Source organism: Periophthalmus magnuspinnatus, chromosome 11, assembly GCF_009829125.3.
Source record: "Periophthalmus magnuspinnatus isolate fPerMag1 chromosome 11, fPerMag1.2.pri, whole genome shotgun sequence".
In the NCBI taxonomy this organism is placed as follows: domain Eukaryota; kingdom Metazoa; phylum Chordata; class Actinopteri; order Gobiiformes; family Gobiidae; genus Periophthalmus; species Periophthalmus magnuspinnatus.
The window spans coordinates 17,565,699-17,584,206 of record NC_047136.2 but is presented as its reverse complement, the minus strand read 5'-3'; the positions used below and the strand labels follow the sequence as shown (position 1 = coordinate 17,584,206).

General features: G+C 38.8%; 1 protein-coding gene across 1 annotated transcript; it reads right to left on the bottom strand.

The window, feature by feature from the left end:
* Positions 1-6,158: 6,158 nt before the first annotated feature.
* On the bottom strand, positions 6,159-17,104 carry meox2b (mesenchyme homeobox 2b). The gene is made up of 3 exons (XM_055225511.1): positions 16,697-17,104; positions 12,259-12,434; positions 6,159-6,514 (listed from the first exon to the last, which is right to left on the bottom strand). The coding sequence occupies exons 1-3, from the start codon at positions 17,079-17,081 to the stop codon at positions 6,224-6,226; spliced, it is 852 nt and encodes a 283-aa protein (XP_055081486.1). The 5' UTR covers positions 17,082-17,104; the 3' UTR covers positions 6,159-6,223.
* Positions 17,105-18,508: the final 1,404 nt, after the last annotated feature.

Here is an 18,508-nt window from a genome sequence, read left to right as displayed (position 1 = left end):
AGTAATTTTCAAATTAACAGCTAACTTTTATTTTTTCATTCAGTAGATTGGCATGTTTATGGCTGAAACTATCCAAATAATTCCACTGAGGGTGCATGGATTTTAAAAACACAGTGGAGCACTTCCTGTATTACCACCATGACATCATAAGGTGAAAAAGTGTTTTCTGTTTGAGAGAAGACCTCAGGCTATACAGGATCTGTGTGTTAAACATGAGTGCATGAAACAAAACACAACTCCAGGGATGTTTTTGATGAGGAAATATTATAACATAAATAAGAAAATAGTATAATATGGGCCCTTTAAACGTAACCTTTTTGTCACATCCTCTGATTTATGTCCCAAATATATGAGCTCTTATGAAATGTTTGGTAAACACACTGGCACTTGGCGTGAAAAGTGTGCTGGGTCGCCTTGCACTCTGGTCGTGGTGAGCAGGGTCTCGCGTCTGCAGTCCAGATGTGCTCAGGCTCGAGGGTCCCACTGTGGGCTAGAGAGGAGGGCGGGGCCGGCCTCTGGAAACATCCCATAATGAGGCATACATCAGTTGGGGCTGACAGCGGCGGATTCCACAATATTTTCATTTCCCTCGCATGTGCATGTCTCCGCCAAAGCCCCCTGACTGGAATTGGTTGTTTTAGCCCTTGGTAGACCCGGCTATGTGCGGAAACAATAGTAGCAAGGCTTGACAAAAGTATCGAAAATTCAATACTAATTAATACTAAAACTAGTATTGAAACTAGAAGCTCATTTGAGCAGATACCAATACTGAAAAAGTCACATTCACAGGACAGAAATGAACCTTCCTGAATAACTTTAGAATGATCTTGAACTGTATCAGAACAAGTATAAGACACATAGACAAATGTACACCTATGGACCACTATGGAACCTACTGGACGACTGAAGTATTAGCATCAGTTAGCATCATGGTACTAATCTACTGTGTCCACCCCACACTGTTATCGGCAGAGGATGACAAAAATACTACCTTTGATGACTGTTTATAAGTGCCCACTCAATCATATTCATAGAGATGTTTTTAATGTATTGGTGGATAATGGATCTGTGAATAGAGAAATATGTTTGCATTGAAATCACCACATTTTATCTCTTAAGGAAGCCTCCATCACATCTGTGGAAATGCACAAATATATTTAGAGATCACCTGATACGGGTTTTTCCATGGCCGATGTCAATTGTTTAGAATCCAGAGCAATCGATGGCCGATATTTTTGGGCCAATATGTAGGACAGCTCTTATTTTACCACAAACTTGTAAGAGTAAGTGAGTGCAGTTATCTCTTCATACTAAGGTGGTCAAATACAGCTTTATGTGTATTCTTTAGGCAGCTGGCCAGCCAAAACAAAATATCGGCCTATGTTGAGTTTTAAGGCTGATAACAATACACTAAAAAGTGCAAATATCAGCCTAATATATCAGCCTATTTCTAAAAAATATTACTGATCTGTGATTTCCAAAAGTCTGTTTTTATTTTCAGCCAAATTCTGCAGGGTAAAGTTGTGTCATATTTACAGTGTACTAAACCATTGACCAATTCTATTTTGCATATCAACAAACCAAGTAAACTCAAATCAACCTCAAGCCATGTCTGGACCACAAACTATTATTTTAACTTTAGACTCAAATCTTCTGTCCCATGTATATTTCCACTTCCATGTGACTCCGACTGCTGCGCGTGCCGTGGGCTCAGTGGGCTGGTGCTGGTGACAGATGGAGGTTTGGCGTGCTGCTGTGAGGGAACACAGGGAGCATGGCTGCTCTTTCTCTCCACGGCAGGCTGAAGGTTCTGAAGGCTCTGAAGGCTCTGAAGGCTCTGAAGGCTCATGGTTCTCCTCTCTGCTCCTGGAGGAACCCTGACACAAAACACACATGTGGGATATGCCCCGGGTGAGTACAGTGCTCAGGATAATAGCATATAACAGTGTGGATTTTTCCAGTCTGTGAGCAAGAGGTGGAATTCATAGAACTAGCAGGATTACAAAGAATCCGCCAGTTTTGTTTATCCTTGGTGTGGTGTTTCTCTACTGTTCTACGACCCTTTCACACACTTAACACTCTTACAGCTACCATCTGTAATTAGATGACCCGCCCCTGTTGTATTCTCACATATCACCAGTAGATGGCATGCAGATCAGATTTACTAATGAGGCAGAGACCTTTCCATTCAACTTACAACAGTGTATTGTTTCAGAGAATAAAAATGGTTAGGTGGAAAAAGTCAACGTTAAATCTACAAAATGAGTTCATTTTTCTAGCCTGCTGAGTCCAAATAGAAGATTTTATTCTTCGTGTCTCAGCTGAAAGCTCGTTCTCATCCGGTGACTCCGGGATAAGAAAATATGAAGCAGGATATGCAAAGCAAATTGATGTAAAGCTACTTAAATCCTTTGTGGACTTATCCCAGTTATACAGTTGATGACCAGCTGGTCAAGAGTCCAACCATATACCGTATATATATATATATATATATATATATATATATGAAAAGTATGTTTTGTATTTTCCTGAGAGGTTTGTGCATGAAGTGGTGATGCTTTGACATTGTCTGGAAATCTTAACCTTGTGCAGCAATTTAGAGTGTTGCAATATTTTTGGAGTTCACAGACTCACAAAAGTCCATCTTGAGATACTCCTCTATAAGGTTCAAATTCGCCCAGCAGCGGGCAGACCAATCACAAGCCAAAAGCGAAGTGCCCAAGCAAACCAAAACAAACATGTCAATGCCATCAGATGTACTTCAGCCTATTTTAGCAAAAATACAGACTATTCTGTGGACTATTCGGTGAAAAATGTGCAGAGGGAAGTGCTTTGTGGATTTGTGAAGACAGTGAAGATGTATGTGCTTTTCTCTCAACTAAGTTTGATTTCTGGGCTGTTGTGATGCTGTGACCTATCAGATTCAAATATTGGTCATGACGTTTTGCCTTTTCTCAATCATTTTCAACAAGAGCTGTTCCAGAGTAATAAATACACACATCAATTTGGCGTGAGCCAGGTTATGGAAATCTCACAATACAGAAAATGAATGGAGGTGTCCTTGGTACAGTCGAGTAATTTCCCTATCAGTGAGGAAAATTGGTACCCTGCCTCTGATGCAGAAGCAGGGACCTATCTCCAGGTCTTGAGCTAGTCTTGATCAGGACTACCTCAGCTGGATAGCCATTTGTGCATATTTTTGGATTGATAGGAGAAACCAGAGTGGCCAGAGGAAACCCATACAGACACAGGGAGAACATGCAAACTCTGTACAGGAATGATCATCCCGGGAGTTGAACACGCAAAAAAGTGCACATATGTCCCTTAAATATTAGGCCAATCAACTTGAAAAAATGGCAAAAATGGCATTTACTTCATTTCATCAGAAGCCAAAACCTTCTATAAACTACCAAATCAAAGAGCACTTCTATATTTTTATTTGACAAAGATTAGCCAGATCAATAAACCACATGCATTCATAATAATGCAAGTGGACTACAAAGCAGCTCCAGTTTGTCACAATGTGGTTGTGTTCCTACAGATGTCAGGCTCACTTTGCAGTGCTCAGTGACCACAAAGCATTAAAGTGGATGGATGTCCCCTTAAGTGCAGCTCCGAATGGCTAAAACAGCTGTCCGTCAGAGCACCCTGTCAGTTCACGGGAGGGTTTGTGGTTCTCTGTGTTTCATCATTCATCTCTTTTCAGCCATCGTCTTCAAAATCGAAACAACTTCCTGAGCGCGGTAACATTTTTTGGATCTGGATTTGTTCTACAAGCCGTGAGTGTCACATTTTGTACATGGATTTAATGAAGTTGTTCCCAATATTTTATATAACAAGGTAACATTAATCTTGCCCTAGTAAATACATTGTAAAAGTAGCTCTTTGGGACTGTAAAGGAAGTTAAAGTTTTATGTGATTATTTTATCTTTTAAAAACTCATTTGGTCTTATAACTAAAACTCATTTGGTTTGGTAATCAAAGACAGCATTAGGAAAATCTTTCATGTAAATCCTTTTGTTCCCTTTTGCCTGTTAATCTTATTATGATATATTTGTAAAGTATTTGAATATAGATGCAATCGGACCAAACAGATGTCTTTCAGACCTCTTTCCTTTGAAGTGTACCACGTCCTGTATTTTTTAACTCTACATATTACAGCCTGAGGTGAACCAGCTCATGAATCGCTCCAGGAGCTTGTCTCCTCAGTAAGAACTGGCACATTCTCCCTTTGAAATATATGTCATCTGATCATCTCAGAGTATATAAACGTGGTGATTGGTATCATTCGGGGTCTGACTTAAAGATCCTAGATGCTGTTGGTTGTACTGTTGGACCTATTTCTTGCAAGAAATACATTCTTATTTGCTTCAACATTCATGTGCTACCTGCAACAAATTATACTTCCTGGTTTGTTACTTCCTAGTTTATCATCTATGGCTGCATGATCTGCGGGATCAGTTTTAAACAGGTTTCATAACCAGCTTTGAACAAATATTTAACAGTAAATACATGTATATTAGTGGTATAAGTTTGATTAAACTAGAAAAGTGAGTAAAGTTCCAAATAAGAGAATTTTATATATATATATATATATATATATATATATATATATATATATATATATATATATATATATAAATATATATATATATATATATATATAAATATATATATATATATATATATATATATATATATATATATATATATATATATATATATATATATATATATATACATATATATATATATATATATATATATATATATATATATATATATATATATATATATATATATATATATATATATATATATCTACTGGTGTTTAATCAGCACATATCATCAATACAATCATTTGAAAGTCTTTTTAAATCATTAAATATTTACTCGGAATTTGTTGTTACTTCCCTCACCAATAGTGCAGCTCCACAGATGGTGCGCCACACCATCCACAAAGCAAGTGGCGCTGCTGCACTGTTACCATGCTGCTACATTTTTTCCCAACCAGAATATGCCACACTACTGTCACTTTGCATTGGTAGCTATGCTAGCAATGTTTTTGTTTTTTTTGTTTTTTTTTTTTTTTTTTCACAATCAGGTTAACCTTAACTACTAGCATGCTTGTCTTTGTTAGCATTAGCAAAACTCCGCTCTGGCGTCTGAAAGTTGTGAAAATCACTCATAAACTCATCACGGTGAATAATTAGGATCATAGGAATGTGTCAGTAAAGTGAGGGATAAGGTTAGACTTTATCATCCATCTGTCTGCTGTGGTTCCTTCTATCTAACAAAATGTATTCTCCCAGAGTCGTACTACATTTCCAGATGGGTCTAAAGCCTACATGAATTAACATTTCCATGGGATTTCCCTTTTATTGTGCGTACGCAGACAGCCCTTCCGTGTCTCGCATTTATCAGACACTGTGGGGCCCTAATGAAACACAGGCACAGAGGAAAGAGTCAGACGACCACTGTCCACCACACTGCTCCCAAACACGCTCCAGACAGGCCCAGCTGCTTTCACTTTCAGAGCACAGCAGTTAAGAGAGCTTAGGAGAAGGCAGACTTTGTTGTCGGGTTTATTTAATAAAGTAAAAATCAAATAAGTGTAAGAACACATTTTGATTTAAGGACAATAGATCATTTCAGGTACGTCACCAATTGCACAAAGGATTATTAGACTTAAAACTGGGTTTTCACACTGCAGGAGGAGGGAGTATAGGTATTTTGCATGTGCAGCTTTAGAATAGTTCTTTTTGGACGCTTTAAGGCATTTTGATGAAGCTCTGCTGTGTTTTTAAAGTCCATACATTCACCTGACTTATTCTGATGACTTCAGCACTCACAGTGCCTCCTCTACGCACCGTAACAACTAATGGCTTCTCTCCTCAGTGCCCCAGCAGATGCTTATTCCCATAGGTACTGTACCCAAATTCTATCTTCTGTCAAAATCACAACATAACCTTAAAGAGACCAATTGTGCCATTTGATTTTGAGTTGTCTGTAATCCCTAAATATTGAACCTGATCATTTAAATAAGCAACATTGATCAATATTGTATCATATCACCCCTCAGAATCAGCATATTAAGAACAGTCAATTTTCTTGTCTCCATCTCAATGAAACACTATAGGCCAAAGAATATTGCGATGACCTCTGCAACACAGACAGTTTATCCATTTCCAGTCTTCAGTCGCTAACATGCATTTGTGCAGGGTCATAGTTGTGCCTGTTCAGAACTGCGCTCACTGTCGCCACTGTCCTCATCATAAGCACCTCTGGGTGAGGGCAGACCAGGCCTGGGTGAAGGGAGACCCGCTCTGGGGGAGTCGTGCAGAGGCCTGGGGGAGCCAGAAGGAGGCGACAGTCCCACTATTCCTGAGAACTCAGAGGGCAGTAACGTCCCCTTCTTCACGTGGTTGAGTTCTTTCTCCCTGGCCGCTGGTCCCTGTTGTCCTCCTTTAACTCGTTTCCACTTCATCCGTCGGTTCTGGAACCAGACCTTTACCTGTAAGAAAAACAGTAACGTCAGCATTGTATTAATGCCGTGTTATATAAGAAAGGAACACCAAATTAAATTGTGAAAACATGTTCTATTAACTTTTGAAAATGGCTTGTATTGGTTTGGTTAACCAATATGCATTTGACCCATCCTGCAAAGCAACTGGAGCAGTGGGCAACACAATACAGCACCCATGGACCCATCTCCAGATCCTTAGCTAGGCTTAGTCAGAACTACCTTAGCAGGATTTTACCTATTTTGCATGTTTTGAGGCTTCAAAAACAGGACAATTCAGGAGTACTTAAACAGGCATGAATCACTCAAAAATAAGACATTCTGTTAAAAAAAAAAGCCTGTAATTTGCTGTTTTCTGATCTGCTATAATGTTGTTTCCTCATTTAAAACATACCCGGAATTGTGTTTTATTTCATTCACACATGTTTAGCATTCAAATCCTGCATATTTCGGCTGAGTACTTTTCTCAAATACTCTCTATCACCTTGTGATGTCACGAGGCAATACCGGAAGTGCTCTACTGTGTTTTTAAACTCCATATACCTTAATTAGAATTGGATAATTTCAGCTTAAAAATTGCCAATCTTTACTTAACAAAAGGTAAAAGGAGCCATCACCAGGTCGAACTAAGCATTTTGAGCCTGGGAGACGTAGACACACTAATAATGCAGTGTTACTCAAACACAAGCGGATATCTTTTTAATAACAAAATTGTAACATGGCTTACAGGACACAAGAATCCTTTAAAGCATTATTATTGTTTTTCAGTTACTGTGCTTTTCCTAATGACTAATAGCCTCATAGCATGCCAGCGATTACATAATGAGCGCTGCCGTGAGTATAGTGCTGATACGGTCTGACACATGAGCTCCTCGACTGAATCCACTTTCCCTGACTCCGCACTTTATTTAGTATTGGGGTGTCACAGTTTCATGCTAACACCAGTACACACCACTTGTCTGTACACTGACAGATATACTCTCCTTACCTCTGCTAACCCCGAATACAACCCACTTCACTTTTTGTCCCCTAAATGCTGAGATTATTTCAGGGGAGCATCTGGTCTCGATTAGATTGTACACACAGATAATTTCACCTCCGAGTCTCGGGTTTTGTCTTTCACACCAGAAATGTGTTAGCACAGGTGGACTGGAGCCTTATCTTCCTTTGACATCCTAATGATCTCAGAGGTCCTGACCCAAAACAAAGCAGGATTCCCCAGAAGTAAAGGAGATGGTCGTACATTTTTTTTTTACATTTTGCAGCCATGGGCACCCACACAGGACATCACACACCATAGGGCTGGGAATCACAGTCTCTAACGATGTGATAAAAGATGCAATAAACGATGCATGTATCACAATCATAGGCTGTATATAAGAATGGACATAGCTAGCCTGTTGCTCCAGGATGCGAGCATGGGTGTGTGTCCTGCTCCAATCTGTGTGACTCTGGCTCCAATTCAGTTTGTATTAAAAACGGCACTCTGTCTACCTGCTGCTGTCATTCTCATCATTTTGGTCTTAAAATGTTCATATTAACCTGCTCTACATGATCCTGTTTTTTTTATTTTGCTATTGTGTCCATAAATCAAGATCTGAACATAAATAACAGACAATTCAGGCGCCTTCTTTCCCACAGGTTGCTCCAGCTAGCATTAACAACATGTTTGACTGACACGTTACACCTATAATTTCATGATATGACGATATGTGATAATTGATATATCGCACATGAGGTTCTGGTGTTAAGAACCAAATCCATTTAAACAACAGTATTTTTTCTATTTGTTAAACCATTACCCACTCAAATGTAATATGAAATACATCCATTTTAATAATCAAACCAGTGAGTATGCCAGATGTATTGAATAAACAAGTTTCCTTCCGCAAGATAAGCAAAATAATAACAAAATGATATCGCTGTGACAAAATAATTTGCTAAAGGAAACTAAAAACTGCTCTTGGCAATATACTGTTATAGCAGCCCACGATATTGATACTGTATCATCAAATTTAGTATCGCAATATTGTGATATTTCAATATTTTTGCACACCCCTAGTTCTGATTCAACCATGTTCTGTACCCCGTCTCTCTATTGCCCCTCTGTCGTCTAATGCAGCGATTGGCTGATTTGCACTTGTCGGTTTCTGTTCTCTTGCATGAAGAACAGGCGCAGAGGCACGGGGATCGTTCTGTAGATCTTTATTGTCAGTTACAGCAATACAGTCAAGTTAAAGGCAGGGTCCAGCAAAATTCAAAGCAGAGTCAAGTGAGTAATGTTCTAAGCGGTGTTTCCAGCAGAGTCTAGTGCAGAGTCTAACAGGGTGAGATTGCACCAGTGTTTTATACTACACCCAGAGTGGGGGTTTAAGAGTGAAGGTTACACATTAAGAAATTTAAAGCAAAGTCAAACAAGGTCAGTGTTTTATAACCCTCGCAGAGTGGGGGTCACACATTCCTGAGATGAGAGGGGCTACAGATAAGAAATGTGGTTTTAAGCAAAATGACCTGAACATATCTGTTATCTTCCCTTAGTGTGATATATGGCCACTGCTGCTTGGGAAACAGAACGTTTTGCACCTTTGAAAGAAAGAAAGCAATGTATTACATTTGTATATTGTCCACACACTCTATGAATACCAACAAGTAGCATACTCCCCTTCTGTGTTCTGTTTCAACTTTGGGGGTCCAAACAAAATGTGTCCTAGGATGTAGCCTAAAGCACAAACAATCAGCTTCTTGAACAATGAAGAACAAAATCAGACTACGCTGTACCTACTTATAATGCATTGTTTTTGAACCCAATCACAGAAGGAGCGCTGTTGCCAGCTAGGAGCAAAACTTGTGATAAAACTCTGAAACTAAGAACAAAAAAAAAAGTGCTTATAAACTCATCCCTGTAAAGAACATTGATGTTATGAATTCAAAGTGAAGAATGGGTTTAAACCACCATAGGCCTATAGTCATACACCCCTGCAATTAATACCACTATTTTTTTGTCCCACCTCTGTTCCAGACCAACTTCATTAGCACTAATTATCTACACTACTGGTTGGAACTTCAAGGCAGATAAGATACACAACACACCCAGTTTTTGTGTGATACAGCCCAATTGAATACAGAGGTAAATCAATAACTGCTAAGTTCAGTCTAAATTGTATGGGAAGTTGCAGGACCAGATGACTTTACAGATTCAGACGGGCATGCTTAACCAGTCAAACAGACAAAGAGAATTTTTGAGAGGCAATGTCTTCTGCATTTTTGAGACACATGACACGAAGTAGCCGCTGTGGTTGGACTGCCCTAAGCTAGGATGGAAGTTTTCATGTTCTATGGTCTGATTCCAGGCCCTTTTGGATTCAAAATGATTCAGAATGTAGAAGGGACTGGTTGGTCAGGCAATAGGGGAAGTGTGCATGGTAAAATTCCCACTCAGACTTCTTCCACTGGTGTAAAGAGACTGCTAACAGGAAGAGCTGTGTCCTGGGAGAGTTGTCCTGGCTGAGCTTGGAGCCAAACGTCTCCTGGCTGCCTGTCGAGGTGTATTTTGACTTTCCCTTTTGTAAATTCCTGGATTTAAACAACCCCAATCATTATTCAACAAAACCATTTTAAGATTTACACAGTCACTTATGCTACACTTGGTCTCGAGTTTTAGGTTAATTTATTGCTAGAATTAGAAAAAGGAAGTTCCTAGACGGTATAAAATGTATCCTTATTCAACTTTTTTGTCTTGGAAGGTGTGTTATTATTCCAGCTAACTGTACTGTTCTTACGTCTTATTGGGACTGGTGTTAATGTCGATATTGATATGTAACAAATATGTCCCAGATAAGTTCATTTTATTAAGTGAAACATGAATTTGTATTTCAATTTAAGGTACATTTATAGGCCTTACTGTGGATTTTAAAAGCTAAATATCGGTCTCAGCAGATATCAGTTATCAGCCACAAGTCAGACAAAGATTAGACATAATCATCGGCTCAAAAAATCTGTATAGGTCCATCCTTGTGTATACTGTTCAAACAGTGACATAATTGGTCATAATCAGTATATATATAGGCTTGAATGTGATTAAATGGTTGGTTCACCATTTTGGAGAATTTTCATAGGCTTAAACAATATGTTCCCTGCACTTTCTTGCACAGTTTTATGATTTTTTGGCTAAGCAAAGGAAATCATTTCTGACAGCAGCCTTGTTTTCATAACAGACATTGTGAAAATAGCTACAGCCTATCCAAAGTTTGGCAATTACTAAGAGTTGATGATAGACCCTGAACAGTTGTACATGTCATACTAATGTGCTGTGGCTAATAGCTTCCATGCCACAGAAACTCTTTGAATTGTCTCTGTGATTCTTTGTGTCCATGAACTGACCAAAGAGGAACTTGTGCTGTGGAGACATCAGAGTTAGCACAGAGTCTGTAAAATTAGATTTGACAAACAAAAACTAAGGCCAGGGACACACTGCAAGCATACTTCGCCCTACTCGTGTAAAAACTGCATGTTTTGACAATAAATAAATTCAGGCCTATTTAGTGATTCTGTGGTTATTTTCACTCTACACCGTGTGCGTTTACCTATCAAAAAACATTGAATATTGAATAATTGCAAGTTAAAACATTGAATAATTGCAAGTTAAAACAGCAGTGAGCAGTGATGGGGACAATGCATGACAATACAGGATTACTCATACATGCTCAGACCACCCTCTCCACAGACACTTCTGTCTGCTTCTGTCAGGCCGCAGATACAGGACTCGCTTCAGTAAAAGGTTTGTGACTACTTGTTGATGTCTCTTTTTCAACTATTTTTAACTACCTAATTGTTGAAATGTCTAGAAATGCTATAAAACATGAACGAAAATTAAACACTCCAGAAACAACTTTATACATTTTGATATCACATTTGTTTTATGTTCATAGGCAAATTAGCTACAATTAGAATTGTAGACTTTCCATAATCGGCTTCAATAAAGGTCGACAGAAATGTTTATTGCCGACATATGCCTCAGAAAATGTGTGGTTATTTATAACTGCTTTCCACATCATCATTAAACCTGCACAGCAAATCATCAATCTATTAGCATGACGCTGATTAGCCATGTTGCTACACTGTCTTTTCTAAATGCTTCATTCTCCACTGACCGAGGCGTTTAAAGTGAAAGACATATGTGGTCTGTTTAATTACACAAATATTATGAAATAATAAGCTGTAACAATGAAAATAGCACATGTGTTTTATTGTGAGCTTTTAGTTTCCTGGTATAGGTGCCTTTTTCACGACTTTTTATCACTCAAATAAAATCGTGTAAATCTGAATTACTTGCTTCAGCAATGGTTCTAATTTTGCATCACTGAAACCAGCGTCCCCCTTCTCCCCATGCTAAGTCACTCCCCCTTCAAAGCGCTATCACAACACAACCAGCATGTATTCTGCTAATGAAACCACTGTACACCACATCAGGTTTATGAAGTTGTAGTGTATTGTTTTGTATCATACTTTTGTATATTTATGGAGAGTTGTCGTGTGGGAGTGTGGGTGGCATAGACTTGTGGGCTGAGAATCAGATGGATTTCTACTGCTAACTGTAATAAGGGTGTGAATAGGGCCTGGGAGACATATACAACCACTTCAGATATGTTTTTCAGGAGGGGACATTATAACGTAACTACTAAAAGTCGATTTTGCATAATACCTCCTTTTTAACAATTCCAAGTCAGGCCCTGTACCTGTCTTTCAGTGAGGTCCAGGTTGACGGCGATTTCGTAGCGTCTCAGTCTCGTCAGATAGTTGTGATGCGCAAATTCAGCCTCCAGCTCCCGGATCTGCTCCTTAGTGAAGGCCGTGCGCTCCTTCCTGGGCTTACCGCTACTCATGTCCGCCTTGAAGCTCCCGTCCTGGGACTCTGAAATGGAAAACACAACTTTTTCCAGATTCTCCAAAAGAAAACAGGGGGAAGAAGGCCAGAGAGGGAATGGGGGAAGGAAAAGATTTGAGCGTAGGGTTGATAAACGACTGGGGCCCATCTCAAAGTAAAATAAAAGTGAAATTAGAACTGCCTATCATTTTTTATTGCTCTGTTGTGGCGTAGGATAGCTAGGGAAGTATGAAAAAGGACAACTTAAATAGGGGTACTACACTTCTACGGGGTATTAACTGCTAACACATAAGATCACTATGTTACCTTTTATTGTCTTGAAAGTGCCATATTTGCTGAAAACGACATATTAACATTTATAAGTTTCTCTCCATTCCCTTTCCTCCTTGTGTAAAGTGACTCCTCCTTCAGAACACAATCAGCATGCATCCCACTAATGAAATTACTGCACATTGCATCAGGTTTGTTGTTGTGTACAGTTTTGTGTCATGCTTTTTATATGTTTATGTTTTAGTCACACTACTATTTCAGGTGTTGCAGCAAAGCCAAGTGTATCAACGAGGTCTACATTAAAGGCCCTGTACCAGATTTTTTTTTTCCATGTATGTAAATTTGTCTTGAACATATATATTATATCAGCATCTTTTTAGGTCAAAATAAGTCTGCTGTGTACCATATCATATCTCAAGTGTTTTATTGTCCGATAATCATGAAACGCATTGTTTGCATCCCAGTTGTTAGCATTACTGTGACTTCAAGACTCTGCTATGACCTCTGAAAGTTGTGAAAAAAGGGCTTATAAAGTCATCACAGTGAATATTTTGGGTGCGTGAAATGCATCCTAAGTGTCCTAATTGGTTTTCTTACATGAACAAATATTTTCTAACCAGTCTGTGATATTACTAACATCTAAATGAGTAGTATCATTTGCCAAGACTATCTTAAGACATTTCAATCTTAACCAAAAATCACATGGGATTTCAAAAACTCCCTGTGGTTGAATATAAATATATGTAGCAACAATAACTTTTTCCTAGCCTGAAGACCTTGACTGGACAACTGTGGGGTGAAATGGGGAGAGAGAGAGACATTCAGCATAGGGTCATGGCCGGGAGTTGAACCCACAACACCAAGTACTTCAAACAACACAATAACCACTACTTGAATTGTTGTCATGTGTCCAAATGATCATTATCAATATTTCACACATAGTAACATTATGTTTTCCTGAAATGTTCTTTGCTGACACACTGCACATCTGAATATATTTTTTGTTCTGTGCTTTGAAAAAAACAAGAATGTAATATCTTATACTATATACTGTAGTAAATAGTACTTGGACACAACTGGTGGACCGTATATCCTGCAGTCTTTTGTACTTTCTATGCATATTTGTACTTTTCCTTTCTTCCTATTCCAATGGTGAGATCATAGTATTTCCAGTCGTGTTAGCGTTCTTGTGGTCAGTTAATGGTGAAAAGGAAAAGCTCTGTGGCACTGTAGCGTCAAGCATGTAATGATATTTTGTACGTCAACATATAAACTAATCCAAGATTTGTGAAGTGTAGTGATGCGGGCGGGTCGTATAGCTCAATGAGGAAAGTAAAGGAAGTAAAGCGGGTGTGGGTGGGTCGGCTCCTCCGCCTCACCTAGAGAGTGTTCTGTAGGTCTGATTAACAAACAAGGGAACATGACTTTTGCATGTCTTTACCTGCTCAAAAAGGGTAATATTATTCCTTATGCAATCAACGCCAAATGAAAAAAGGGAGAGACGGAATGAGCCCAGATCTGCGTCGATGCTATGTTTGCACTGGTCCAAAGTTATCCTTCCTTACCTTATATGTTCTGAGATACCAGTGCGGAGCTTTGCAGTGACGGTAAAGATAGGAAAAAGTATCAGGCTAACTCACAAAATACAGACAAAATACGCTTTATAATTAGATGCAGACAGTATACAGTGGACTTTTTCAACCTCAAGATCTGTACTGGGGCACTTTAATATCCAACAGCAATATCAGACACAGAGGAGCATAATAAGGGCATTTTTTATACTTTATTTCATCATGATTTGACCCTTTTTTATGGCATTCACTGATTCAGGGTAGTAAAAGTGCTGCGGTTTGAGAGCCTATGAAGTTAGCATGCGGAAATTGGATTTAGCTTTAGCCCTGTGAAGTGTTGAAAGTGTCAGTCACAAATGCCGCCAGTGAGGGACGGAAAGTTTTGGGTTTTTTTGGTCTTTTTTTTTTTTTTGTGGTTCGACAGCAGATATGATTTTACTGTTCATAGAAAGCACATGGGTAGGAAGTGGAGATGTCAAATAGATGCCAGGGAGCTGAGTTTTATAAAGCCAATATGTGATGTGAGCTAGCTAACCCTCCATTAGTGCTCGCATTTTCCCCTGGAGTTAGTTAGTTCAGAGTAAAAAAATGTGTTGAGGGCTGCAGATGGAGACACGGGGTCATGACCTCTGCAAGGATTATCTCTGAGCTATAAGATACTAGAAGGTTATGTAATTGACTGATGCGTCTGTGTCTTGTATAGTGAATGTAACTGTATTCAATAAGCAAATATTTACACAATTTAGTACAAAGTGTAAATATTTCTCTATTGAATACTGTTGCATATGGCTTGGCTAATTCTGGCATATTTACAGAAATGTTCATTAACAGACTCTTTTCATAGAGCCACCTGGGTAGTTCCAGTTCTCTGAAAAAGTGCAGAGCCACACGTCCTGCTCCGTTCATTGTGTATTAGAAATTAGTCGTGCTGAAATAAATCAATATTTAAATGACAGGCACTGGACAGAAAGTTACAGATAATCACAGACAGTGAGTCAAGATCTTTACTACGATATAAATACTTCACTGGAGGAAACTTGTGTGTTTATAAAAGTGTGTATTTGTGTCTTGAAGCTAATGCTAACTGACATTAAAATTGATTAGTAATGTCAACATAGCAACAATCTCAAGGACTTTGCGCAGAAAAACAATAGATGTATTTTCATAAAGTTGTTTTATGTTCTATTTTCAGATTTAGATTAGATTATATTAGCATTAGCATTAGCTTTGAGACAAAAATACCTACTTTTATAAACACCGAAGCATCGTAAAGGTCTTAAGCTGCTGTCTGTGATCATTCATCCGTAACTTGCTATCTTGATTTATTTTAGCAAGACTCCTTTAGAGAATAGTGAGGGAAGAGTGGCTCCACACTTTTCAAGTGAACCGGAAGCAGCTCTGTGAAAAGGGCCTACAGGCATTGTCCCTGAAATAAATAGATAATACAAATAAAATAATGAGATAGTTCATTATTCTGTGTATATGGATGCTCTGCATCCTGATTGGTTAAGGGACTGTAGACCATTATCAGTCAATCTCCTGTGTGCCGTGTCTCCTGTACAGTACAGAATGTGTTCAGCCAAATTTAGATAAATGTTTGATCACAGTGTGACTCTGAAGTGCTGGATGTTTGCAAGTTTTCCCCCCGACAAAACCCACAATGTCAATAAAACGTTGTGCACTGATAAAATTTCAAAAATGCTTTGAACTGAAGTGTTATTCTGCAGAGAGAGGTGCCTCTGCAGATACCGCAGGAGCAGAGGCACGTGAACAATACATTTAAAGGGATCATTGAGGAAGGGGGATATAATGTACGAAGGTTTGAACTTTGAGAGTGTTTAAACAAGAGAGAAATGGGAGAAAATGTTAATGCCTGTGTGAGAAAAGTGTATAAAGTGTGTGGTGAGCTGACTACTTTCCGCCTTTTGTGGGTTATTTTTAGAACATATACCCCATATATATATATATATATATATATATATATATATATATATATATATATATATATATAGAGAGAGAGAGAGAGAGAGAGAGAGAGAGAGAGAGAGAGAGAGAGAGAGAGAGAGAGAGAGATAGATAGATAGATAGATAGAGAGAGAGAGAGAGAGAGAGAGAGATAGATAGAGAGAGAGAGAGAGAGAGAGAGAGAGAGAGAGAGAGAGAGAGAGAGAGATAGATAGATAGATAGATAGATAGATAGATAGATAGATAGATAGATAGATAGATAGATAGATAGATAGATAGATAGATAGATAGATAGATAGATAGATAGATAGATAGATAGATAGATAGATAGATAGATAGATAGATAGATAGATATAGTGTGTGTATTCTGGGGTTAAAAAAGGGTATACTGTGGCTTTAATTAAAATATGATTTCATCAAATAATCTAGTACTATCGGCTTGGCTTATATATGTCTATCCAAAATCATGCTGTTCACTTTTACCTGACACTTCGCTCTTGGCTTTGGTCCTCCTCTCCGTCTCTTCAGAGGGCAGACTGTGTTGGCCAAACTCCCCCGACACGCATGACCCCTGTGTGGGGTCACTGCCATGCGGAGTACCCCCCACCCCGGAGCACTGTTCTGGGCTGTTCTCTGGGAGGCTCACCCCATGCTGGGCTGTAGGCGACTGAATGTGTGCTGGAGGAGGCCAGCCCGAGGGACCCTGGTGTTGGGATAGGGGGACAGGGTGGTTGCCGAATGTCCCGTTGTCCTCTCCTCCTCCAGGGAACCCACAGGGAGGAGAGGGGCTGGGGAGGTCCAGATATGGGTGCAGGCCTTGTGAAGGAGCGTGAGGGCTACGGAGGCAACCAAACAGCGAATGATCCATGGTAAGTCCAGTTAAGTCCAGAGAATGATTAAAAAAAAAAAAAAAAAGTTTTTTACAGTAAAAAAAAATCACCAAAAATGTTCTTGTTTACAGAGCTGATGTTTAAATTGAATTGTTACAATTTTTATCAGATTTTTGTTGAAATCAGAATGAGATTTTAATCTTTAAAAGTTACAAATTCATTAAAAAACTGCTGACCAACTTTACTATAAAAAATATCCTGTAATCTTGCATTTTGCTTTGGTTTGAATGGTTCAATCTTTTTAGTCGGTTTTAGTCATTTGGACAACCTTAAAAAGAACAAAAAACATGAGTCAGGTGATTTATGAACTCAGCTTTCTAACTTTAAGTTAAGTTAAGTGGTAGCTGAAAAAAGATCACAGCAAAACAAGTCAATTTACAAGATGTGCTATGATCCAAAGTAGTTGCTAATTAGCTATAAGTTAATCAACTATAAAGTTCATATTGCAAAGTTCAAAAAAAAAAAAAAAAAAAAAAAAATGAAACCAAAAACGTAATCCTTGTTTGTGAATCCACCTACTTCTTAACGTACCGCATATTGACGAATATGTTAAAAATCACGTAAATATCCAAACAGAGCACAGACTGCGTGCAAATTTTGGATGACAGCTCAGTGCTCCAGAAGCAGAGTGGAAGTATAGAGGCAGCTTCCAGGGTCTGCTCTGGAGAGGGAGGGGAGAGGAGGAGACCCAGAAGGGGGACTTGAACACATATATATGGGACTGTAACGTGAGAGGGAGGCTGGGCCCACTGCTACTGACCACATGCGCACTTTAGTCCTCCAAAAAGCTGTGCACAATCCGTCTGAAGCTGGCTGTGAGCTGTGCCATGGACGGAAAGTGGGCAATTTATTTTGAAGATGAGCTATTTGACCCAGCTGAGAAAAGGGACTGGGAAGAGATTGTGTTAACTGTTCGTGGGCTTCAGATTATGAATAAACTCTCAAAATTGTCTAATATTTGTGCAACAGTTTAGAAAATGTGATTTAAAGGTTTCTGCTGTGCCTTTAAACCCTGAAAACTAACAGTCAACCTTAAAATCGTTATTCACCCTGTTGATTATAAGCACTTTTTGCAACTTTCAGAGACTAGAGTGGAGTTTTACTGGTACTCTAATGCTAACAACAACTTGCATGCTAATCGTACATTTCCTGATTATCAGACAATGAAACCCTTAATAATTAGATGTAAATGCATCACAGCTGACTTATTTTTACCTTACATGCTGCTTATACAATATATCTGCACAGCTGACAAACTTTGCTCAAATACATGTGGGAGAAAATCAGGTATTTTAACTTGGCCTGGCTTTTCTTACCAGCCTACATGGAGATAGACAAGCTTAAGACTATAGAGTTGTTAACTGTGATGTCACTTCCAGGTCCATCAGTTGAATGAAAACAATTA

Coding starts and splice junctions, on each gene's coding strand:
- meox2b (XM_055225511.1), bottom strand. CDS start 17,081: ATGGATCATTCGCTGTTTGGTTGCCTCCGTAGCCCTCACGCTCCTTCA. Junction 12,435..16,696: donor AGCCAAGAGCGAAGTGTCAG/GTAAAAGTGAAC, acceptor TTTCCATTTCAG/AGTCCCAGGACGGGAGCTTC. Junction 6,515..12,258: donor TGGACCTCACTGAAAGACAG/GTACAGGGCCTG, acceptor TTTTTCTTACAG/GTAAAGGTCTGGTTCCAGAA.